Here is a 22283-nt window from a genome sequence, read left to right as displayed (position 1 = left end):
GACATCACGTTGTTATAATTTTTCCCTCTCATTTGGTAAGGGAAGGAACATTGTGAATATTTCAGATTCAAGTTTAAGTGCATTGCAATTATAATAATTCAATGTATACCATTCAAGTTTAAGTGTGTAGCACTTACAACAATTCAAAATCTAGCATTTTCAATTAAATGTACACAACAAGTCCATTGCACCTGATGTGTGCTTTGATCAAATTGTAATATGAATAGAACAAGTTCACAACACCCAATGTGTGTTATTTTATTACACTTAATGTCTGCTAATATTAGATTGTAATACATGAAGAAAACAAGTTTATTGCACCAAATGTGTGCTATTTTTCAGTGATTATATGAACAAAATATGTTCAAAACAAAAGACTTCAAAAAAATTTGAAAAATTAAGACCCACCAAATTATATGAACAAAATATGTTCAAAACAAAAGACTTCAAAAAAATTTGAAAAATTAAGACCCACCAATAAGCAATAGAATGAAGTACAACAGTTTGAACTCTGTAAGGTCAAACAGATTTAAATCCTGTCATAGTAACAAAATTTCAAAAGATGATCAAAGTTCAATATATTAGAGGTAAGCTTAATAATTATTTATGAAATGAATCACTATGAATAAGATACATTAAAATTTTGATTATGTTTTGATTATCTTCTAATACAACAGATTTTTGTACCTAACAGTGTTGATGCGTGGTGTTCGAGATTGTCGGTTTGTAAAATTATTGTTACATGTATTTCGATCTCTTGAAATCTCTTCTGCTATACTCGTGTTTATTCCTCTCTGTCATATCGTGTGTTTATTATAACTGTAAGAATATTTACAACCCATTATTCTATCATCTGTGCTGGCTAATCTGAATATTTATAGCTCATTACTCTATCGTCGAGATTCATCCTTGACTCTTTTCAGAATGAATGATCTAAAAAATTAATTTTATGGCTACTAAGAATCACTTCATAGTGCTAGTGCGTTTAAACATTGGTCTACATTCTATTTGAAATTTTATTCATGCTCTCTTGAAGTGAATATTAATATCAGTTCTAAGGACTTGCAAATTCTATTACTGTTTTACTGATCTACGTCTTCCATTTTTTATAACAGCGTTTTGAATGTTTCTCTGTCTTTGTGTCGTTAGCATGGAGAGAGTAATTCAGAAGTACATGCGAAGTCATAATCAGAAACTGCTGAAGCCTTACACTCTTTCTACAGACGGTGATCTGGAGGTGAATATTTCAATCAATACAAGAAATTAAAACAGCGACGTATGCTGGGTCAATTGTTTTTGAACAGTTCAGTCGTTTTACTAGGCAACCTCTAATTATATGTTGTTAATCTGAAAAGCATTGGCAAGAGGAGGCAACTAAACTCAGACAACAGAGGGACAGTCTTGCATATGCGATCAGGTTTGGCTCTGGGTTCACCTTGTAGTGTACTTCTACAGATATATATTTAGCTGTAACCCTTAAATTGATGGCTAAAATCTATCTGAATCTTGTCTCTTACATATGAATGTTGAAATTTGAAAAAATAGAGTTTTCTGACAGGCAACTGATGGGAGAATCTCTTCCATCATCAAATATCCGTGATCTCGAGCAGCTTGAAATTAAGTTGGAGAAGGCGCTTGGCTGCATAAGATCAAAGAAGGTACGTCATATGAAGAATGAGAATTTCCAATACTCCTTGCTAATGTTTATTTTATGTGAGGTGGGGGATATGGGGTTTAGAAAATGTTCTGGGTGTATCTTTTCTGACTTTCTTTCATACATAGGTTTTTCTAAAAGTATGTATCTTCTTTGGGTTTTGGTTATTAAAAGTGTTCTTTAAGGGTCGGTTTGGTTTAAGGGGTGGTTTGGTTGCATAAGAAATTAGGAATATATTTTTTATTTTTTCATTTAATGTGTCAATTAGAAATGGGAATAGGAATGCATATTCTTATTTATTCTCTATTATTGGTATAGTCATTTCTATTTCAATATGCATTCCTATTCTCAATTCTTATGTCTATAACCAAATAGACCATAAGGAATTCAATTTATTTTAGACATATTTTTAAATAAGAAATTGATTATGTTAGTTTTAATCTAAGCTTAAATTTAACCTTTCCAACTGGAATTTTAGTTTTCATTAAAGAATGTTCATTTAGTTTCTTAAGAAATTTTAATAAAAATTCAAAACAATATCTTCCATATTACAAACCTTAACAAGATCAATGTTGCACATGTTTATATTATTTTAAATCATTGTATTATATGGGAAAAGAGAACATGGACTAATAATAGACTTATTAACCTAAGCTATTCCTCCCACACAATATAAGAGATGTGTAAGTAAATTAGTTACTATCCATTATGAAGAGTCAAGCTATTCATATCCAAAATCTGCATTCATATATTTTATTTGCTAATTTCTAATTTTTGATATTAATAGCATCCAAAACAAGGTGAGTGCAACCATGGTTAAAGAATTAACAACACATTAATAGAAAAATACTATCAACATACCAATAAATTCAGCCAAGATAGATTCATACGTATTCACATAACCACTAGTAACCATGCCAAAACTACCAATGGAAAGCATCATCCGAACATAAGTAACAAAATATCCAACTTAACCAACAAAGTATCTACTAAAGTGCATAAAATTATTCTAAAATATATAACCTAGACTATTTGCAAAACTACTAGTATAACCACTACAGAGTTTATACAAAAGAAATATAGAATCTTCAAGGCTGATCAACTTGGTAAAAAAGTATTAGTTGGACATATCAATAGTTGAGAGTCATCAATAGAAAATAAAAAGCACAAGGCCTTAGCATTGGCCTTCTTCTTCCCTTTGATGACCAGCAAGAAGCCATAAAGCTTAGCAAAGTCCTCTACACTAAGGTCGTCCTCTTCGTTCTTTTGCTATAAGACTTGGAGAGTGACAACAACAACATGAATTACCTTACAAGAAAACTTGGAAAAAATGGTGAAACTCTTATGCAAGGCTTCAAATTTCTCTTGAAGTGTTACTGCTTGATCTCCTTGACATTAATAGAGAGCTCCTTGCAACTAGCACAATGTCCTTTCCTAGCTTTAGCAACATGAATCTATGCCAACATGGGGTCACTAGAAATCATTTTCCTTATATTTTAATCAACATGCACATGGGGAGTTACCCTCATTGATGAGTCATCATTCTGCTCTCTTGGAGAAGGGACCACTCTAGAACTGAAGTCTATCATATTCATAGTGAAACTAGTATATTCATGGGTAATTTACTAGCTGACCTTTTTCTTGTTTCTCTTATTCTTAATTTCATCCAATGTTGAGCTAGTCTCATCCAACTCTTCCTCCTTCCCCACTCTCTTATTCAAATTTTTCTCTTGTTCTGATAATTTTTTGTCAAGTGTATAAAAAATGCCATTAAAGGATTCAATTGATTTAAGTCATTTTTTTAAATAAGAAGAAATTTATTATCTTTATTCAAAGCTAAGCTTAAAATTGACATTTCTAGCTAGAATTTTAGTTTTCATTAAAGAATGTTCATTTAGGTTGTCAAGGAACATCCTTCCATAATTAGAAACTTTAAGTAGACCATTCTTGCAGGTTTTCACATTATTTTAAATCAATGAAATTAATGGCAAAAGAGACCATGGACTAATAATAAATGACTTAACTTAAGGTTTTCCTCTCACACAAGATAAGATAGGTTTAAAAGATTTGGTTACTATCGGTCATGAAGAGTCAAGGTATTCATATCTAAAATCTATGTTTGTTTTTTTTTTTTTTTTTGGTGAATTTTTGTTGATTGTATGTGATAATTTTTTGTTTAGTGTATGTGTTTAAACACTCAATTAACCTAATTAGATTTGGATATGCCTCATAGCCAAAAAAATCTATGTTGTCTCAATGAAGACTTATGATCTAACCATTCCTTTGTAGATGTCATACCATAGAGACCATAAGTAGGATATGTATTCATAAGGTGGAAAGTAGTGACAACAACTTCAATCTAAATTACGTGTTCAAGACTATAACTACTCATGAGACTCCTAGCGTACAACAACAACATCATGTACAATTTTTTTCTAATCCTATTCTATTATAATTAATATGGATTATCTTCTAGTTATGAAAGCCACAATATTTTCAAAATCTATCAAAATTATTTGAGAAAAATCCACCTTCATTATTAGTTCTGAGGTTTTGTTCTCTTCCTAGTAGACCATAATTCAATTATCACTTGAAATTATTTGAAATGATTGAATACATCTATTTTATATTTTATAAATCATGCACATCCTCTTTTTTTTTTAATGAATAGTCCCTTCCTTATATTTTAAAAAAACAATAAAGTTACATATTCACAAAAAAATGGACCGGGGGAAATAGGATCATCCCATGAGTTCATATGGCCTAAGGCTGGATATCAACTATTCATCAAAATAAAGACTTCAAAAAATAAAAAGCCTCAAGATGCCAGCACAGTGCCAATCAAGGGAGGAGGATCCTTATCACCAGATCCTCACCTGAGGGTGGGGTGGGTACATGGCTCAAGGAGAGCCTATTCATCAGCAGTAGCATCATCATCTTCTTCTTTTTCTTCCTCAAGCCTGTGAGGAGAAATGGTTAAATTCAACTACGAAAACACATACTTTGGGTTTGAATGTGTAGAGGGCCAACCAATAGTAGGAGTAGTAGGAGGAGCCATTAGTTACCACCCCAAACCAGACCTTTGAGGAGGTGAGGCAGAGTGATGCCGACCACTAGAGCCTCTAGGAGAGTAGCACTGACCAAAAGTACCACCCCTGGGAGAGTGGTGCAGTTGAGAGCGAGGCATTTGTGAGAAGCGAGAAGAACTACTATGTTCTTGATGACAATCATGAGGGGTACGGTCATCAGAGGAAAAATTTGGTAGAACACAAGCTATCATACAGGGGCATTTCCCCAATGTGCCAATAGATCCTATAGGTGAGCCACCTCCAAAGCCACTTTATCTGTTTGTACTTGAATTTGCAACATGACATTGTTATAAATACATGCTTTAGCGTACATAGCAACATTAATGTCAAGTGTGTTATTAGCAAAAATAAAAACATTGAGATCTTTACAAATGGTAAATAAGATCTCAAATCTAAAAGCATGCCATATTTGGGAGCACTTGAAAGGAATCTAGGTGTTGTCACCCAAAACAATCATATGCCAAGAGAAAGGTTTTGGATGAAAGGGGTGAAAGAGATCATGGATCCATCACCAATAAAATTGAGCCCCTTAACAAAACCACAAAATATGCAAAAAAGTCTTTGGTTGACCATAGAAAGGGAAAAGGGCAATGCAGGTTAGGAACACCTAGGTGTCATAGCTAGGAGCCTAAAGGCAAGCCCTAGAAAAGAATACACTAGGTGAAATGTGCAATTTTAGGCTCAGTAATGGTTCACCACATAGTGGAAAACCTATGACTCCAAATATGATGAGAAGATTGAAAATGCCATCTTTGGTTGAGAATTTTTACCATGGGCAAGTGAGGAACTAGCCATTGGTAGCCCATCCTAGGCTTATAGCTAGTTACCAGAGTGGCTAGATACTCTAGTCTTTCCACCAAGTGTGAGAGGACTAAATGTCGAGTTTATGTAACAAATGTGGAGGCACCACAGAAACTAGAAGACCAAAAGTCTGGTGATGTGGATGAGTGAGCCAGAATTGCACTTTCATGTCCTCCCATGACCATAAGCTCATAGTAACTCTAGAGAAAAGATCTTTAGGGGTTCTTATGCTACATTTAAAAAAATGAAGAGCACTAGCCCCATGTACTTTCGCCAGGGGAACACCTGGGACAGAAAATAATGGTGACCACCAGATATTGTATTGGTTCATGGAGAGCCAATCTCCGAACCTGTCACCAACCCAGTGAAGCGAAGGCTTAACTACTTCCTAAGCTTTCCAAATACTCTTGGCAAAAAAAGTGCCCTGAATCTAAATAGGTTCAGTGGTAATAAGAAAGATCTAAAAACCAATCCCCTTCCAGGCTAGCTAGTGAGCCAGAACGCTCGAAGAAATGCAATGCCACGACAAAATCCTCCAAGCTTCATTGCCAAAAAGAGTTTGAAAAACCCATTTTGCACAAAGAGAAATACATTTCTTTTGGGTAGACAACAAGCCTAGGCTGCTAGACTCATTGGGAAAACAATTGAAATCCTAGGTAACTCTATGAAAGTTCTAGTGAGAAGTATCTGAAGCCCAGAGGAAGTCACGTAGCATCACTCAAGTTTGAGATAAGGGGCCTTTGAAGTAGCCCAACAAGAAGAGTAGTACACATGGGTGGCAGCCATCGCCTAGGAAAAAAACTAGAATTTGCTCGCAAGGGAGAGAGGTTTGGCGATCCAATATTCCAACTTCTTCTCTATTAATGTAAGGACCGCATTTCAGAGCTTGACAATAGGAACTTCAAAGTCAAAAGGGATGCCTAAAAAATGAAAAACTTCACCATGCTAGACCCATTTCCATTGATAGTGCGCAAGCCAAGCAGGTAGGGAAAGGGAAGACTACCTATAACAGAGGGTTTTATGCCACCATATAGAAGACCCTAAAGCAAGATAGAAGGTGTCATGACATTGTAGAGAAAAGGCAACATTCTCCTCATCCTTAATGAGAGTGAGGAAAGAGTCATCCAAAAAATGGCCATTTTTAAGCTGATCAGGGGAGTTTGAAAGGGAAATACCATGGACCCTCACTTGTGAGATGGCATTTGCGAGCAAGTACCCAAAACCTTTAGTAGCCAATACATAAAGAGAGGTGCCAGAGGATAGCCTTTTCCAATTGAATGATAAAGCCCAAAGGCTTGAGACTAATGGAAATTAATAGAGAAGCAAGCAAAGGAATACCCAAAAGGCATCTAGATTAACTACAAAAAAGTAGGGACAAACCCAAGTGCCTAAAGCAATGCAAGAATTAAAAGCCACTCAATTTGGTCATAAGCTTTGGCAAAATCAATCTTAAGAAAGATGGCTTGTTGCTTGGAGTATTGAGCCCATTCCATCCCTTCCCATACATCAATTATATTGTCCAGGATATATTGAGATTTGATAAAACCCATTTTTTTAGGGTGAGTAATCTTAGGAAGAAGATGATGGATTTTAAGAGAGAGAACCTTGGAAATGATCTTGTAAAAGATATTCAATAAGGTGATGGTCCTCCAATTACATATATCTTCAGGGTCACCCACCTTAGGCATGAATTTGATATTTCCCTTATTAATAATATTGCCTAAAGAGCAAGAACTATAGGCTTCAAGGTAAACCTTATGTAGATTTGGTCTGATCTCTTCCCAAAAGGCTTTGTAAAATTCACAAGGGAAACTATCACAACCAGGGGCCTTGTCATCTACCATGGAGAAAATAGCCTCCTTGAGGTCTGCGAAAGCGAGATTCTGCTCACTGAATACATATTTTTCTAGAGCAAGACTTTTAGGAGTGACATCCAAACAAGCCTACAAGGCTTGATTTTGGGCTTTCAAAGGGCCCTGCACTATGAAAACTTTTTCATAGTGGTGAACAAAAGGTTGGAAAATGGCAGGAAGCTCACAGAAGGAGTGTTGACCCTCTTGAATGCATTTGATCCCAACCATAGAATGGTGAGCCCTCAACACATTAAAAATTTCTTGGAAGCTTGATCTCTAACCTCCAACCAATGTAGGCAAGCTTTGAGTTAAGCGCCCTGGGCAGTATAGTTGTTTGCAACCTACTTTTGGTGGCAAAGGTTGGCAACTCAAACTTGGAGATCTGTGTCAAATGGATTCATGGGTAGAGCTTCAGTGGCTAAATAAAGATCTTTGGTAGTGGCCTCATATGATCTCTTGTAGTAAGTGGCCAACTGTTTTCCATAAATGTGAAGAATCCTAATAGTATAGGCGATAGCATTATTCCACCATTAAATCCACCCAGAAGTGGATTGTGGCCTAGGTTCAAGATTCCATGTTTGTAAAATATGAGAGGCAGTGGGTAGATGTGACAGTAAGGAGGTATTAAGGTAAAACTAAAATTTACAATTATGAGGAGAGGAAAAATGCTAGCTGATGGAGAAGTGAATGGGAAAAACGGTCAAAAAGAGTCACATCAAGGAGTGGATTGATAGGTTGCATACTCATATGAGAAAAGGAAAAAGGGGACTGAGCAAAAACCATAGCATGGTCTACCCTTTTAAGAAACCTATTAGATCCCTTTCAAAAGTTGGACCAAGTGTACCAAATGCCATCAAGTCGACGGTGGTGAACATTGGGATGAAAAAGACACACGTGTTCTGCATGTAAAACTAGGCTTCTCTCTCTCCAACTAACCATCTAAAAGATAGAAGAACCACTTTATCAATAGCCAACTTAACCATATTGAAATCTCTGCAAAATATCTAGGTGATAGGTGACAAATGATTAGTTAGCCACTTCCATAGGTATGAATGCTCAACTGCACCATTAGGAGCATAGACATTGACAATTCCAAAAGAATGATTTTGAAAAGACGAAAAAATCCAAGCAATTCTCTGCATGGGGTCAGAACAATGAGAAATAACAAAAGGAAAAACTCAAGGGGAGAGGAGAGTGACTACACCACCTCAACCAACTTCATGCTAAGAGGCAAAACTAAAACCATCTGGCCATATAGCATAGTAGGCTAAGTTGAGAAGAAACCCAAAGACTTTGACTTCTTGCAAACATAATACATAAATATTGCTAAGCCTACGCTTGGTATCATGAACATAATATTTTTGAGGGAGATCTATTAGCCCCCACACATTCCATGAGAGGAAATTCATTATAAACTAGCTTACATGTTCTCCTTGTTCCAAAGAGAGGAGAAGCTATTATGCAATAAAGTGGAGGATTCGAATGAGGGGTCACCCAAGAAATGACTCTTCATTTATCCCCATTGATAGAGACAACATTTTAGCCTTTAGGGCTTCGAGAGCAACAAAGAGATTGAGAGGAAATCATAGAAGTTGCTTGAGGTGCACGAACCCAACTAGCTTGAACCTCAAGCTATTCTATCCTTGTGATGTAGGGTTTGAAATAGGTAGTGGCACAAACATGGGAAGCTCAAGAGCCACGAGAACAAGAGGAGCCACATTGGAGATGGAATAGCTAGGTTCTTGAGAAACTAGGCCTAGTTTAACAGTTCCCTTACCTTTCTTAATAGCTATCATCCATTTATCTTTTTTAATTTTTGGATTCGACTTGGTTTCTTGGACTGGAGAGGGATTGCACTCAAGACAAGAAGAGGACAATCCTTTATCTTATGGCTAGCAGATTGATAGGAATATCAAGTTATTAGGAGGTTCAGGTAAAGCACCTTTGGATAAAGGTGGTAGCGCCAATATTAATTTCCACTGATTCTTTAAGGTCCTTGGATAGGCCAACCTCAACACAAACCCTCCAGTGAGGGAGGGCATTGAAAAATTTATTTTGCTCCACACAAGTCACTTTGCTCATAGTTTGGGCAATTTCTGGGAGGAAAGACAAGCAAGGAATGGGCAACCTAGGGAGCTCTACCCAAAATGGAACCCTAAGTCTACTATCATCTGAGATGTAGAAGTCTTGAGACCATCTCTAAAAAACAAGTAGAGATGAGCAAACTATCCACGACCCATGGTTGAAAATGCTCTTAGCCTAGGAGGGGTTACCAAAAAAAAATAGAAAAAAAGCCCTTAATGGGGCTTTGAATCCCTTCAAGGTGGGGTACATGCCTTGGTGATCCATTCATACAATGTGCTTTCAGATGGAGTGCGACCCACAAAATACCCAAAAAGGGTTTCAGTTTCTAGCCATTGACAAGCAGATTCAAAAGTAGAGATATTCAAAACTAGGTTGGGAGAGGAATTACCTCATGGAACACCTTGGTCACAAACTTGCATGGTCATTTGATTGGTGGGACCATTCTCGCATGTAGCAACAATTGTAGCACTAGCAACAATTGCTAGGATGGAGAGGGCCAAGGCCATTGTATCCTAAAATGAATTCTTGCACTAAATGAGGAATGGAAAGTGGTGTAGTAGAAACGGTTTAAATGAAAATTGTACAAACCCTAGCAGAGAACATTTCCATTAGAGCTTCTTTCGAATGGCTTGCAAATCCTTTTTCAATACACATCTATAAATGAAACCTAATATATATCTTTTCCAATGGAAAGAACCTCTAGAAAACTAAACACATTGTAATGAATAAGATCTAACAAAAAAAATAGTTTATGATGATTGTTTAATTGAGTAATTGTAATGCTAGTAAAAATTAAAATCAAGATTACTATCACTCAAAGAAGTAGAATGATGAGATTAGTAAGAGCAGTTTCTACCTAGGCAGGAAAGGGCTTTTAAAGTTGTAGATTTGTAGAGAAGGTTAGACATAGAGGTTATGGAAGAAAAAATTTGACTAATGGTGCCCTCTTTCCAAACTGATTTGTCAAAACAAATCATAAAAAAGCAATGGTTCAATTTGCTAAACCTTTCTTTATCAATCCATGATTTAACATTGGGTTATACTGCAAGCAATTAGCGAAGCCAATGTTTAATATTTGTGTCCATGGCTAGGTTGATGGGAATGATATAGAACAAGAAAGAATAGTTCAATAAGAAATCAACTAAAAGGGCCCTAGGAGGAGTCTCAACATTCAAAAGAGGAGAATGCTCATTAGCAATTAGCAAGAACCTAGCTGTGATTTCCAAACAAGACCTAGAGGGTCTCTGAAAATGATCTCCCTTCAAACCAAAATATAAGATAAAAATATACCTGAATGGACATTTTCAAAAATGGAAGAAAAAAGGGAAAATGGCAGGTGGGCATGAGAAGGAAACTTGAGTTTGGAAAAACAAATCATTGGATCCAGTGCCAGAAGCTACACAATTTGTTACATCAGATCAAGAGGGCTCTCTGGAAATCACACTTGGTAGATCTAATCTTGCCACATACATCTTTCTTGAGGATTACAAATCTTATGTGAAAAATCTCATCTCTTAGTCCTCTAGAAGATATTGGAAATTGGGTTTTATCTACTTGCAATGGAGTGAAAGAGGTGTTGACCTTTGATGAGGATTCATCTTTATTTATAGTTCTTTTTATTCTCCTAGATTTAGAGATTTAGTTCACAAATTTAAGTGATGGTTTGGTTTGGGTTGTGGTCTTATTTTTTAAGTATTTAGATAGCAATAAAAAGTGTGGGGTTGACCCTGTGGCATAGAGGGCTAGAGACTAGCTTGTAGTTACTCCCTACTATCTAACCAATCTATTTTCTATACATCAAAAAAAGTAAAAAACATCTTAACATTTAACCCCATAACATTACACTTCAAAATAATAATATCCATTATACTATCTCTAGCATATATACAATGCCAAAAAATAATCCAATAGCCTAGATTACAAGCACTGCTTATAAAATGATTAACATCCACAACAACCAAAAATGTCACCAAGGGCATAGAGTTCATAGTTAACCATAAGATTACAAAAAATAAAATAATATAAAGCATCAGGGTGAGCTCCCCTCCTCCTCTAGGTCAGGTCTTTCTTTTCATCGAGATCCTCCATGACCAATTTCTCCACCTCCTCCTTGATAGGTTTCTCTAGTAAAGTCCTGAGCCAATCATCCACCAAGAAGTTGTAGAGGGAGCAAGTGGTATCATTCTCTTTTCCCTTGTCCCACTAGTCCTTGTTCACGTATAGAAAATAAAGAGTGGTGGTCATTGACCACATAACTATAATAGAGAACTCGACAAGGGTTTCAACCTTTCAACACAAGGCTTCCTGATTATCATCTACATCATGCATCAAATTCTCTAGCCTATCCAACTAGGTTTTATTATGATGCCCCTTCCCCCGCCCTTAGCAACATCCTTCATTAGGGATGTGATATCTTCCCCTAGGCTTTTACCTAGTGAAGGGTTGGCTTCCATGGTGTCTAAAATGTAGGATAAGCTTGGAACCTCCTTACCCCCTAAACCAGGATGCATGACCTTCCTCTTTCTTTTGGTGGATCTCCTTTAACTCTCTATGGACTGAGAACTCACCTGTTGTTTGGGGGGTGTCTTAAATTTTTCCATTTTAAGACTTTTTTTGGACCTCCTCCAAGCTTTATTACTCCCCATAGTATCAATATTAGAGTCAATAATGCTGACATTTTTCCTATTACTCAAGGGTTTTTTGTCCCCCTTCTTTGAGGCCAAACTTGGGCTAAGGTCTGTGGAGACTTGGGGAGTAAAAGTGGCAAGAGGGTTAACAAGTAGAGGCAGATTGAGGGAAAGTTGGAATTTGTTAAGTTTAAACATGAAGGTCTAGTGTAGAATATAAAATGGTCTTCCTTCCTCTTTTTCATAACATTGAACACACTATCCTCCATCAGATGCAATATAAGGTACAAGAAGGAAATCAAGTCTTTCTTCCTAAACTAGTATAGAATAGGAAAATGGTAATAATACAACACCTAATGCTAATATTTGAGGGTTATGTATCGCATAATGATGTAGCACACAATGTCCTAGCACTTTGGTAGGTCCTCCCTAGAAAAACCACCCCTCATGCAAATAGGATCCTCCTTAGGGTGGAAGAATTTTCTCAATGTCATTTCATCATAAACCCTAGCCTCCTTACACCTACTCATGCCCTATAGAGACAAGCCATTTAATTGTCGTGACAAGTTCATCTCTCATTTAGAACACCACCCTATTAATTTTCACCTTCCTATTATTCCAAGTGTTAACAAATTGTAGGGACACATGCTCATCATACACACACAAAGAAAAATCAATAAAATTTTAATGGTTGTAAATTTCTTTATATCAATAGTCCCAAGTGCAACATGTACTAGGATTGCTTGCTCAGTTTAGCTATACTCTTTCATCAATGGCATGGCATGACTTGGGCATATTCAAATAAGTCATAGGGAAATAAGGGTGTACATAAACATTATCAACTACTCTATTTTTTAAATGTTGGAGCATGTATTGCATCTTTGAGAAATCTAGGCTAAATTCAATGTGTCAAATTAAAGTAATGATTTAGAAGCATTTTCAAGGTGATAAAAATGGGGGATAGAACTTACCTGGATCACACTACTTGTAGAAGTCCTCCACATATGATTGAAGCCACATATACATAAATACTAAAATGCTTTGCCCCACATGTGAAAAATATAATATAGTTTGTCAAAAAAGAAGAAGATAATGCAAGCATAGAAGCATGTTAAAACAACACAAAAATAAGTCATTTGCATAATGTAATGATATTGATGTAAATTTATAAAGGCATATCCATGTATATATACTAAAAAATATAAACAATATAAGCATGTGCTTTTTTACTAAAAAAATACAACAATTGGAAAATAAAAAACCATAATTTTATAGATGAAATATTTAATGAATTATACTTAAATAGGGGAAACATACAATGCAAAATCATCAAATTTGAAACTAGGATTGGGAAATTAAAAAAATTATTTTACAAATTATCAAACATAAAATAACTAAAAATGGAGGGAAATGCTAAAATAGCTTAATCAAACAAATAAAATAGCACACAATGCAATTTCACAATAAATTGAGGATGTGAAGAAAAAATATTACGAGTGAACTTTAATTTTAAGAAAATTGAGAAAAACATCTACAATAAGAGCTAAAAACATAATGTAATGATATTGGTGTAATTTTTAAATTATTTTTTAGAATATTGGTGTAAATTTTTAAAAGCATATCCATGTATATATTGAAAAAAATAAAAGTATAAAAATATTTTTCTTTTACCAAAAATATGCAACAATTGGAAAATAAAAATCCATAATTTTATGGATGAAACATTAAATGAATTATACTTAAATAACAGAAACATACAATGCAAAATCATCAAAATTGAAACTAAGATTAAAATTTTTTTAAAAAAAATATTTTACAAATTATGAAACATTAAATAACTAAAAATGGAGGGAAATGCTAAAATTGCTTAATCAAGCAAAAACAAATGGCACACAAGGTGATTTCAGAATAAATTAGGGATGTGAAGAAAAAATATTAGGAGTGAACTTTAATTTTAAGAAAAGCAAGAAAAGAATGTACAATAAGGACTAAAAGTTCTACACAACTAGTTTTTAGCCCTAAATTGTATGAACTAAATAAATAGATACATCAAGGTGATTTCACAATAAATTGGGGATGCGAAGAAAAAATATTAGGAGTGAACTTTAATTTTAAGAAAAGCAAGAAAAAGATGTACAGTAAGGACTAAAAGTTCTACACAATAGTTTTTAGCCCTAAATTGTATGAACTAAATAAATAGATACATTTGTAACCCTAGATTTCTACATTAATACTCACAAAAACTAGATATAGACTATGCAAATTCCAAGAAATTTTCAGTCAGGAAAATTAGTCCTGAGCAGTGTTAGAACTTTCCTTGAGAATCAAAAATTGTCAGCACCATTGATTTTCTGCAAATTTTATCCCCTAAATAGTAAAGAATTTAGAGCAAACAAAACAGAATAACATGATAGATGCTTAAATTTAATTTCAGGTGCTTTGTAGTTTAAATAAAAATAATAGAACTCAAAAATATTAGACAAAAATGTTAGATCAACTTTCAGAATTCAAAAAGAAATTAAGAAGAAAATTTGGCTCCCCTTACCTGTTTTTCCTCGCGTACCACACCACAACCAAACTAATTAAAAGTTGTAAGGGAAAATAGGCCGCACATTGCAAGGAAAAAAATCAATTTGCATGACAAGATTATCAATTTTCTTAATACTGCAAACAAAAAATGTATAACATAAATCATTATTTAAGTATTAAAAAAAATACAATGAATTAAAATAATGTCACTTTAAAACACTAGAAAGCATTGCATTTCAAATATCAGAATTACTTTGGGAGAATTTTAAAACCTAGTTTCTTTAAGGAATTCCAGCTACTCACTGCTTTATAATTTTATAAAGTTGTAAAATTATTATGTTAGTCATTATAGTTTTGAACCATTTTGCTAAGGAATTAACGCTGAATGCTTGCTGATGTATAACATTATGAAATTAGAAAGAAATATGAAATGAAAAACAAATATTCTCCAGCCTACAATTAATCTAGAAACCCTAAAATTCTAAATCGGAACAAGGCGGAAAAAGGCCAACACCATAACAAAAGTCGAAAATAGGAGTAAAAGAAAGAATGAAAGTGGAAAATAGGAGTAGTACTGAGGGCTTTGATCAAAGCAGCTCTTCGTCCTTTAAAGATTCACAGAAAGGTCTTGTGTCAGTTAGTGGATGCTCCGCAGGTAAACTTTGTCAAGTAGTAAAGACACATAAGTAAATAGAACATAAAATGGGCATCGCTTAAAAGAAGAAGTTTCAATACTCTTCTATTCAATCTAAGCATTCAGCCTTCGGTCTGCCCAACCCCGAAAAACAAACTTTGTTGTTGTTTCTGCTCTAACAGAGCCGAAATGCTTACAAAATTATGATTATAGAATTTAAGTTGATGATGCCACATAACAGTGTGAACTGTGTCTACAATCTCTACATACGTTTTTTCTTCTAATTTTTAACTTAAAAGTTAAACAGACTGCCACCAAAATTGGAAGGAGCCAATCATAATAAAATAGCAATAAAAATATAAAATTAAGTTTTAATAGAATTATTTGATATCACCATAGCTTATAAAGATTAATTGGAGATAAGCAAGCGGAACCTTTACTCTCGGCGCGACTAATAAATCATTTCTAAATAATTTTGTTTTCAAAAAGATCGAAAATAAAATAACATAATACACAAAACAAAAAAAAACCTAAATCTAATACTTAATCTTTCAAGAAGGCGTCCAAGTATCTTTAACAAAAGAAAGAAATGTGGTTGCTTCTGTCCATTCGTCGAGAATTAGCAAGCAGGACAACAAAGATACAATGCATAAATAAAACTAAATGTATGAGAAGCGACCTAGCCACTCAGGAGCTACATGAAAGTATGGCAAAAGGAGGCCGTAGCCAAACTCATACTGTCGTCACAAAACAAGATAATGTACCAATGTTTGGAATTACAATACTGTACAGAAAACTAACAGCACTCCCATGAATGGGAGTGATATAGAGAAGAAGAATCGGGGAAAAAATGCGGTCTGCAAATGAACAAGTAGAAATACAATTATTTTAAGCTAGATCACAACGCAATGAGAGATCACATCATAATCGAGCCACCGGGAACTAGTATGGGTTTATGGAGGAGCATGTAGAATTCGGGACACTTTTAGTGGGGGCTCCTGAACATGTTTACCGAGCATAGCCTATCTATAAAGACTTTGGAAGCGATTCATTTCCATATACATTGCATAACTGGTTCGTTGTCTCATTAGTACTTCAATCCTTGTAAGAACAACTTTGTGATGATGCACATACAACCAATCACAATCTGACTGGACACAGGAACCCAAACAAACAACTATGAGTGTTACTTGAGTTACCTTGCACAACTGTTCGTCTATATGTGATTATTGAGTAATTGATTATTTTCGTAACTAATTTGTTAGAGTAGGGGAAATAATTGACCTGCTTTAGAAGCTACAGAAACAAACTTTGTTATTGGTTGTTGGGTTGTTTTAATCTCAACTGGTGACTGAGAATCAATCTTGCTTATTGGTTTTCCAATAGCAGTAGTATAAAAAAGGGGGTCAGGGAGTGTTTGAAGTATACAAGTTTAAGAAACATTTGCATTCTTAACAAATGAATTCATAGTGATAGCAACTAGTCTTTCAGTGTTAGCAAGGGAGGAGCGAGGTAATATCAACAAGAGAAACTAGGAAGTTGTAGTAGTGATTTGCCGAAGTTTAATATATTCCTCATTTGTGGAATTGAGTTTTCCTTAGAGGGTTTTCTAGGGACTATTTATCCCAAAATATTGTGTTCATTGTTTTGCCCATTTCTTTCCATATTTTTATTGCTGAAGTTGTACTTGTGTTATTTTTTTGATATTAATTGTGAATTAATTTTTGGCAGTTAAATAATTGTTTAAGATATAAGGTTAATAATCAGTGGTTGTAATAGTAATTTTCACATGGTATCAAAGCAGTGTTGAGGGTAGAAAAGATTTCCCCTAGGAAAGAAATTTAGGTCATTAATCTTTTTAAATTTATTATTGTTTTTATCCTTTGAGATGGCTTAACCTAGTTTGAGAGATTAGGAAAAATTGGATGGTGCCTTGAATTTTGGTATCTGGAAGGCTAGACTTTCTTTATTGTTGGAAGAGAATACATCAAGGATTATGTTACCAGTGTTGTAGCTATACCTAGACATGCAACACAACTTGCAACATACAAGAAGTATGATGCCAAGATTGGGAGGATAATCTTTGATGGTGTCAAGGATCATATTGTTCCACATATCTCAGAGCTAGAAATTGCAAAGAAGATGTGTGATGCCATTTTGAATCTATGCCAGAATGTTACCACTAGTAGGAAGATGATTCCCAGAGAGAAGGTGAAGAATACCCAGATGAACTAGGGAGAAAACATCACAAGTTACATCACTAGTCTAAGACTTGTCAAGGAAGAGTTAGAAACTATTAGAGATAGCCCTAAATGAGTTTATCAAGTAGTGTGGTGTCTTTGTTCAAGTTCTTAGTGGGAAAGACACCTTACAGAGCTACGATTGACTATAGAGTGATTTCACTCAGGTGGAGTTTAGACTAACTCGTATCAATGGGGCGAACAAAGGTTAGAAAAGTGAGGTGGAATATGAGAATGTTGCCCTAGTGGGAAAAGGGAAAGAAAAGAAGGGGTCTAGTGAAGGATTGAATTTACAAAGTGAGAAGAGAAAGAAGGACCTATCTAAGATCAAGTGCTTTGATTGTCATGGGTATGGCCACTATGTGAGTGATTTCTCACAAAGAAAGAAAGCAAAGAAGCATGTGAAAACTTTAACAAGGGTAGAAGAATTCTCTAATAGAATGAAAGATGAGTTTGCACTAATACCTTGTATGGTTAGCTCAACCTCATAGTGTTTTTTGTATGTAGATAGTGGGGTGTAATTTCATATGACAAGAGTTAGAGATTTCTTCTCCAATTATAAGGAGGAGAACACCAATATCTAGATTTCTATGGGGAAATTATCCAAACTGAACTCAGTTGGGACAGGGAATATTCAGTTTCACATGGAGAATCAACAAATAATTTCACTTCATGATGTGTTGCATGTGCTAGACTTAGGTATGAATCTGATTTTTGAAGTTGTCCTTAAGGATAAAGCTAGTATAATGTACTCTTTATAGGGGCACATGTATTGATCAAGCATAAGGATTGGAAATCACCAATAAAAATTGGAGCTAGGAGTGGTTTCCATTATAAGTTACAATTTGATACTCCTAAGGCATTCATGAACAACAGTAATGCTAGAGATCTTGGAGAGCTATGAGATAGGAGGATGGACCACATCCATCATGGAGCACTTATATTGCTTCGTGAGATAGTGATAGGTGTTCTAGAGGTTAGAAAAGAGCATGATGGTATATGCAAATGATATGTGTTGAGGAAGTTTATGAGAGCATTTTTCCAAAGAGTGACACCAAATTTGAGGGTGTTCTTGATATAGTACATTCATACATATGTGAACCAATATCAAAAAAATCTTTGAGAGGATATGAGTACTATGTTACTTTTATTGATGATTTCTCTAGGAAGACCAAGATATACTTCTTGAAGACCAAGGATGAGGTTTTTGGTTGGTTCCAAAAGATCAAGGATCTTGTAGAATTCAAGAGGAAGGAAGATAAAGGTTCTTTGGTCAAAAAATGTACATGGGCACAAGAAGAAATGACTTCCAAGAGTTCTATACCAGAGAAGTAATCAAGAGGGAGTGGATTGTTCCTTACAATCTGCAATAGAATGGAGTAGCTAAGAGGAAGAACCATTCTATACCAAATAAAATAAGGGCTATGCTACATGAATATGATATGCCCCATTACTTATGAGAAGAGGTATGTCATACAATAGATTACATTCAGAATAGGGTTCCACACAAGGTACTATGAAAGATGACACTAGAAGAAGCTTTCATATTGAAGAAACTAGATATTGGTCACTTTAGCATATTTGGGAGTTTGACATATTCTCATATTTCAAATGATACACGTACAAAGTTAGATCAGACTACAAAGAGAGGGTACTTTACTGGGTATAGTGAAACCCCAAAGGCATATCAATCTTTTATTCTAGGGACCACAAGGAGTATTAAGAGATGTGATGTCAACTTTATGGAGGGAAATGCACTTAGAAGGTTTAGAGATTTGCTAGCAAATGATAATAGTGAAGCCACTAGAAGCTCCAAAACTAAGTCAAGGGAAACAAATCTCAAGTATGGTTATGAGTACAAGTGTAGCTCAACTAGTGCAACAAGATATGTGTCAAGAAGACATAGAGGTTTATATTTGATCCTCTATCATTGGCAGCAAGAACCGTGAGGTTCAAGATACACAAAGGGATACTCAGGAGTTTGTGGGAGCTACTAGAAAGAGTACTAGACAATAGAGGCAACCAACCAAGTTTAATGACTATGTAACATTAGTTAGTTAGTTGGTAGATAGTGAGTCTTCTAGCTATCAGGAGGCTACAAAGCATCAGGTATAGTGAAATGCTATGGCTAAAGAATATTTCTCAGGAATGAAAAATGATGTGTGAGAGGTAGTTCCTAGAATAACATATAGGACAATAGTTGGATCACATTAGATCTATAAGATAAATCATGGTTCAGATGGTTGCATCAAGAAATATAAGGCAAAGTTTATGGAAAATGGGTTCTCTCAAAAGGATGGAAGAGACTATGAGGAGAGATTTTCTCTAGTGACCAAGTGTACTTCTATATGAGCTGTAATCTCATTTGCAACATAGACGGGGTGGTAGATCCATCAAATGGATGTCAAGATAAAATTCCTTATGGTGAGTTGAAGAAAGAGGTATACATAGATAAATCGGAAGGCTTTATAGTATGCAACAAGGAGAATCACATCTGTAGATTGAAATGAGCCTTGTATGGACTCAAGCAGGTTCCTAGAGCATGGTATGAGAACATTGATATATACTTGTAGGAAATGGATTTGTGAAGATAGATAATTGCAAGAGGAACCTTGCAAAAGAGTTTGAGATGAAGGATTTGAGACTTATGCACTACTTTCTAGGCATGGAGGTGTAGTAGATAGATGAAGATATTTTTCTTGGTCATGGAAAATATTATATTGAAATGTTGAAGGTAATCATGATGGAGGATGGAAAAGCCATGTCTACACCTATGATCACAAATTGGAGGAAGGTAAATACATCAAAGGAGATCGATGTAGATCCCACCTTATATAGGAAGTTGATTAGTTTACTTATATATCTAGTCAATACTAGACCAAACATAGCATTTGTAGCTAAATCTCTTAGCCAATTCATGGTTGAACTAGGAAGAGTGCATTGGACAATGACTAAGCATGTATTGTGTTACTTGTGTGGTACAGTTGAGTATGGGATCATATATGTTCAAGGTGGAGGCATAAGGTTGATAGGTTATATTGATGTAGATTGGTTAGGAAGTATAACATAAAAAAAGAGCACATTAAGGTATTGATTTAGTTTGGGATCAGGTTTTGTATCTTTGTTCAACAAGAAGTATAAGTTTGTGGCTCTAAGTTCAGAAAAAGCACATACTATCTAGTATAGAAAAATGTGAATCTATATGGCTTCGAAAGTTGGTATTAGTCTTATTTGGTCAAAGAGTTGAGACTATTGTGATACACTGCGATAAAGTTACATCAAGTTGTTTGAGAATATAGTGTTTCATGATATGTCTAAGGATAGAAACATCATATATCAGTACAATGGGGGATTGTTCAACTATAGTACATACTTATAGAGGAGTAGGTAGCAAACATTCAGACTAAGGCATTGAGGAAGACAAAATTTAGCTTCTTAAGAGATAAGTTAGGTGTCATGTAGAACAACTTCCTCACTAAGAGAGAATGTTAGTTGAGTTTTCTTGGATAATTATTTGTCCATATGTGATTATTTAGTATTCGATTGTTTTCCTAACTAATTTATTAGAGTAGGCACAATTATCTATTAAATAGTTGACCTCTTTTAGAAGCAAGTAGAAACCAATTTTTTTATTGGTTGTGGCATAGTTTTAATCTCAACCATTGATTAAGAATCAATCTTGGTCATTGATTTCCTAACAATAGTATAGAAAGGGTGTCAGGGGGCTTTTGGAGTACACAAGTATTTTCAATGTTAGAAAATAATTCCATAGTGATAGAAATTAGTCTTGGAGTTTTAACAAGGTTGTAGTGATAACATTGGAGATAGTAGTGAGGGAGTATCATTAGGAGAAATTGGGAGGTTGTAAGACATCTATCAGTAAGAGGTATGAAATATTGTATCTCTTGATTTGCTTAAGTTCAATATAATTTCTCATTTGTAGAGCTAGTTTTTCCTTAGGGTTTTTTCCAGGGACAATTTGTCCAATAATATTGTGTTCATTGTGTTTCTTATTTCTTTGGATGTTTTTAATTGGTGAAGTTGTAGTTTTTTTTTTTTCCAATATTAGTTGCGAATTAATTTTTGATATTTAAATTATTATTTAAGATAGTAGATTAATAAATAATGACTGCAATAATAATTTTCACAATCAACAATGATAAAAATAATTTAAATACCACTGAAAAAGAAAAGTAGCAACATTAATACGATACGCTTGAACACCTTTCTCAATTGTTGAGAAAGGAAGCACATTCTCTACTAACAAAACTTTTATATTATAAAATAAGTCAGCTACCAGCCAAAGACCAGAGAAACAAATGCAACCAGCTAAGAATGCAAACTGAGAACAAAATTCGAAGGACAAAAGTACACAAGACTTTGAAGAATGGGAATGAATCTATGTGCTATAGAAAGAATGATAGCAACAAGTTCAAATAAAAAACTGGGATGAAAAAGACCAAGGCTTGTAGTCAGTAGCTGTATATATAAACAGCTGTTACATTTCTTCTAGGTTTATAAAATTGTTAGAAGCTTAGAGCACATTTATTAAGGAGATATTCATACATGGTTCTCCGACAGTGTAGATATACCACCCACAATTCAGTTAGGGTAGGAGAACGATCTGATATTTGAAATTCATTGTAAAAGGCTACGTAGAAGTTGTTAATTTAATATCAACGTTTTCTATTTCAATAACAAGGCTAGTACGGATATCTTTTTGATGACAATTGATCACACTTTATTTGAGCTATTTTGAACATTTCCAAAA

At 34.7% G+C, this 22283-nt stretch overlaps 1 protein-coding gene across 1 annotated transcript in view; it reads left to right on the top strand.

Moving 5' to 3' along the window:
* The window catches only part of LOC149554471 (agamous-like MADS-box protein MADS1), a 67071-nt gene that overhangs the window by 34508 nt on the left and 10280 nt on the right, over positions 1 to 22283 (top strand). Inside the window, exons 2-5 of the mRNA XM_089828892.1 lie at positions 678 to 804; positions 1150 to 1170; positions 1356 to 1417; positions 1559 to 1658. Coding sequence (XP_089685018.1) covers positions 678 to 804; positions 1150 to 1170; positions 1356 to 1417; positions 1559 to 1658 — 310 coding nt within the window. The remainder of the gene's footprint in view (positions 1 to 677; positions 805 to 1149; positions 1171 to 1355; positions 1418 to 1558; positions 1659 to 22283) is intronic.

The sequence above is a fragment of the Cupressus sempervirens genome, chromosome 5 (assembly GCF_028749045.1).
Source record: "Cupressus sempervirens isolate cs-2001-9-10 chromosome 5, ASM2874904v1, whole genome shotgun sequence".
Taxonomy (NCBI): domain Eukaryota; kingdom Viridiplantae; phylum Streptophyta; class Pinopsida; order Cupressales; family Cupressaceae; genus Cupressus; species Cupressus sempervirens.
The sequence above is the reverse complement of the archived record's forward strand: the minus strand, read 5'-3'. Positions and strand labels throughout refer to the sequence as shown.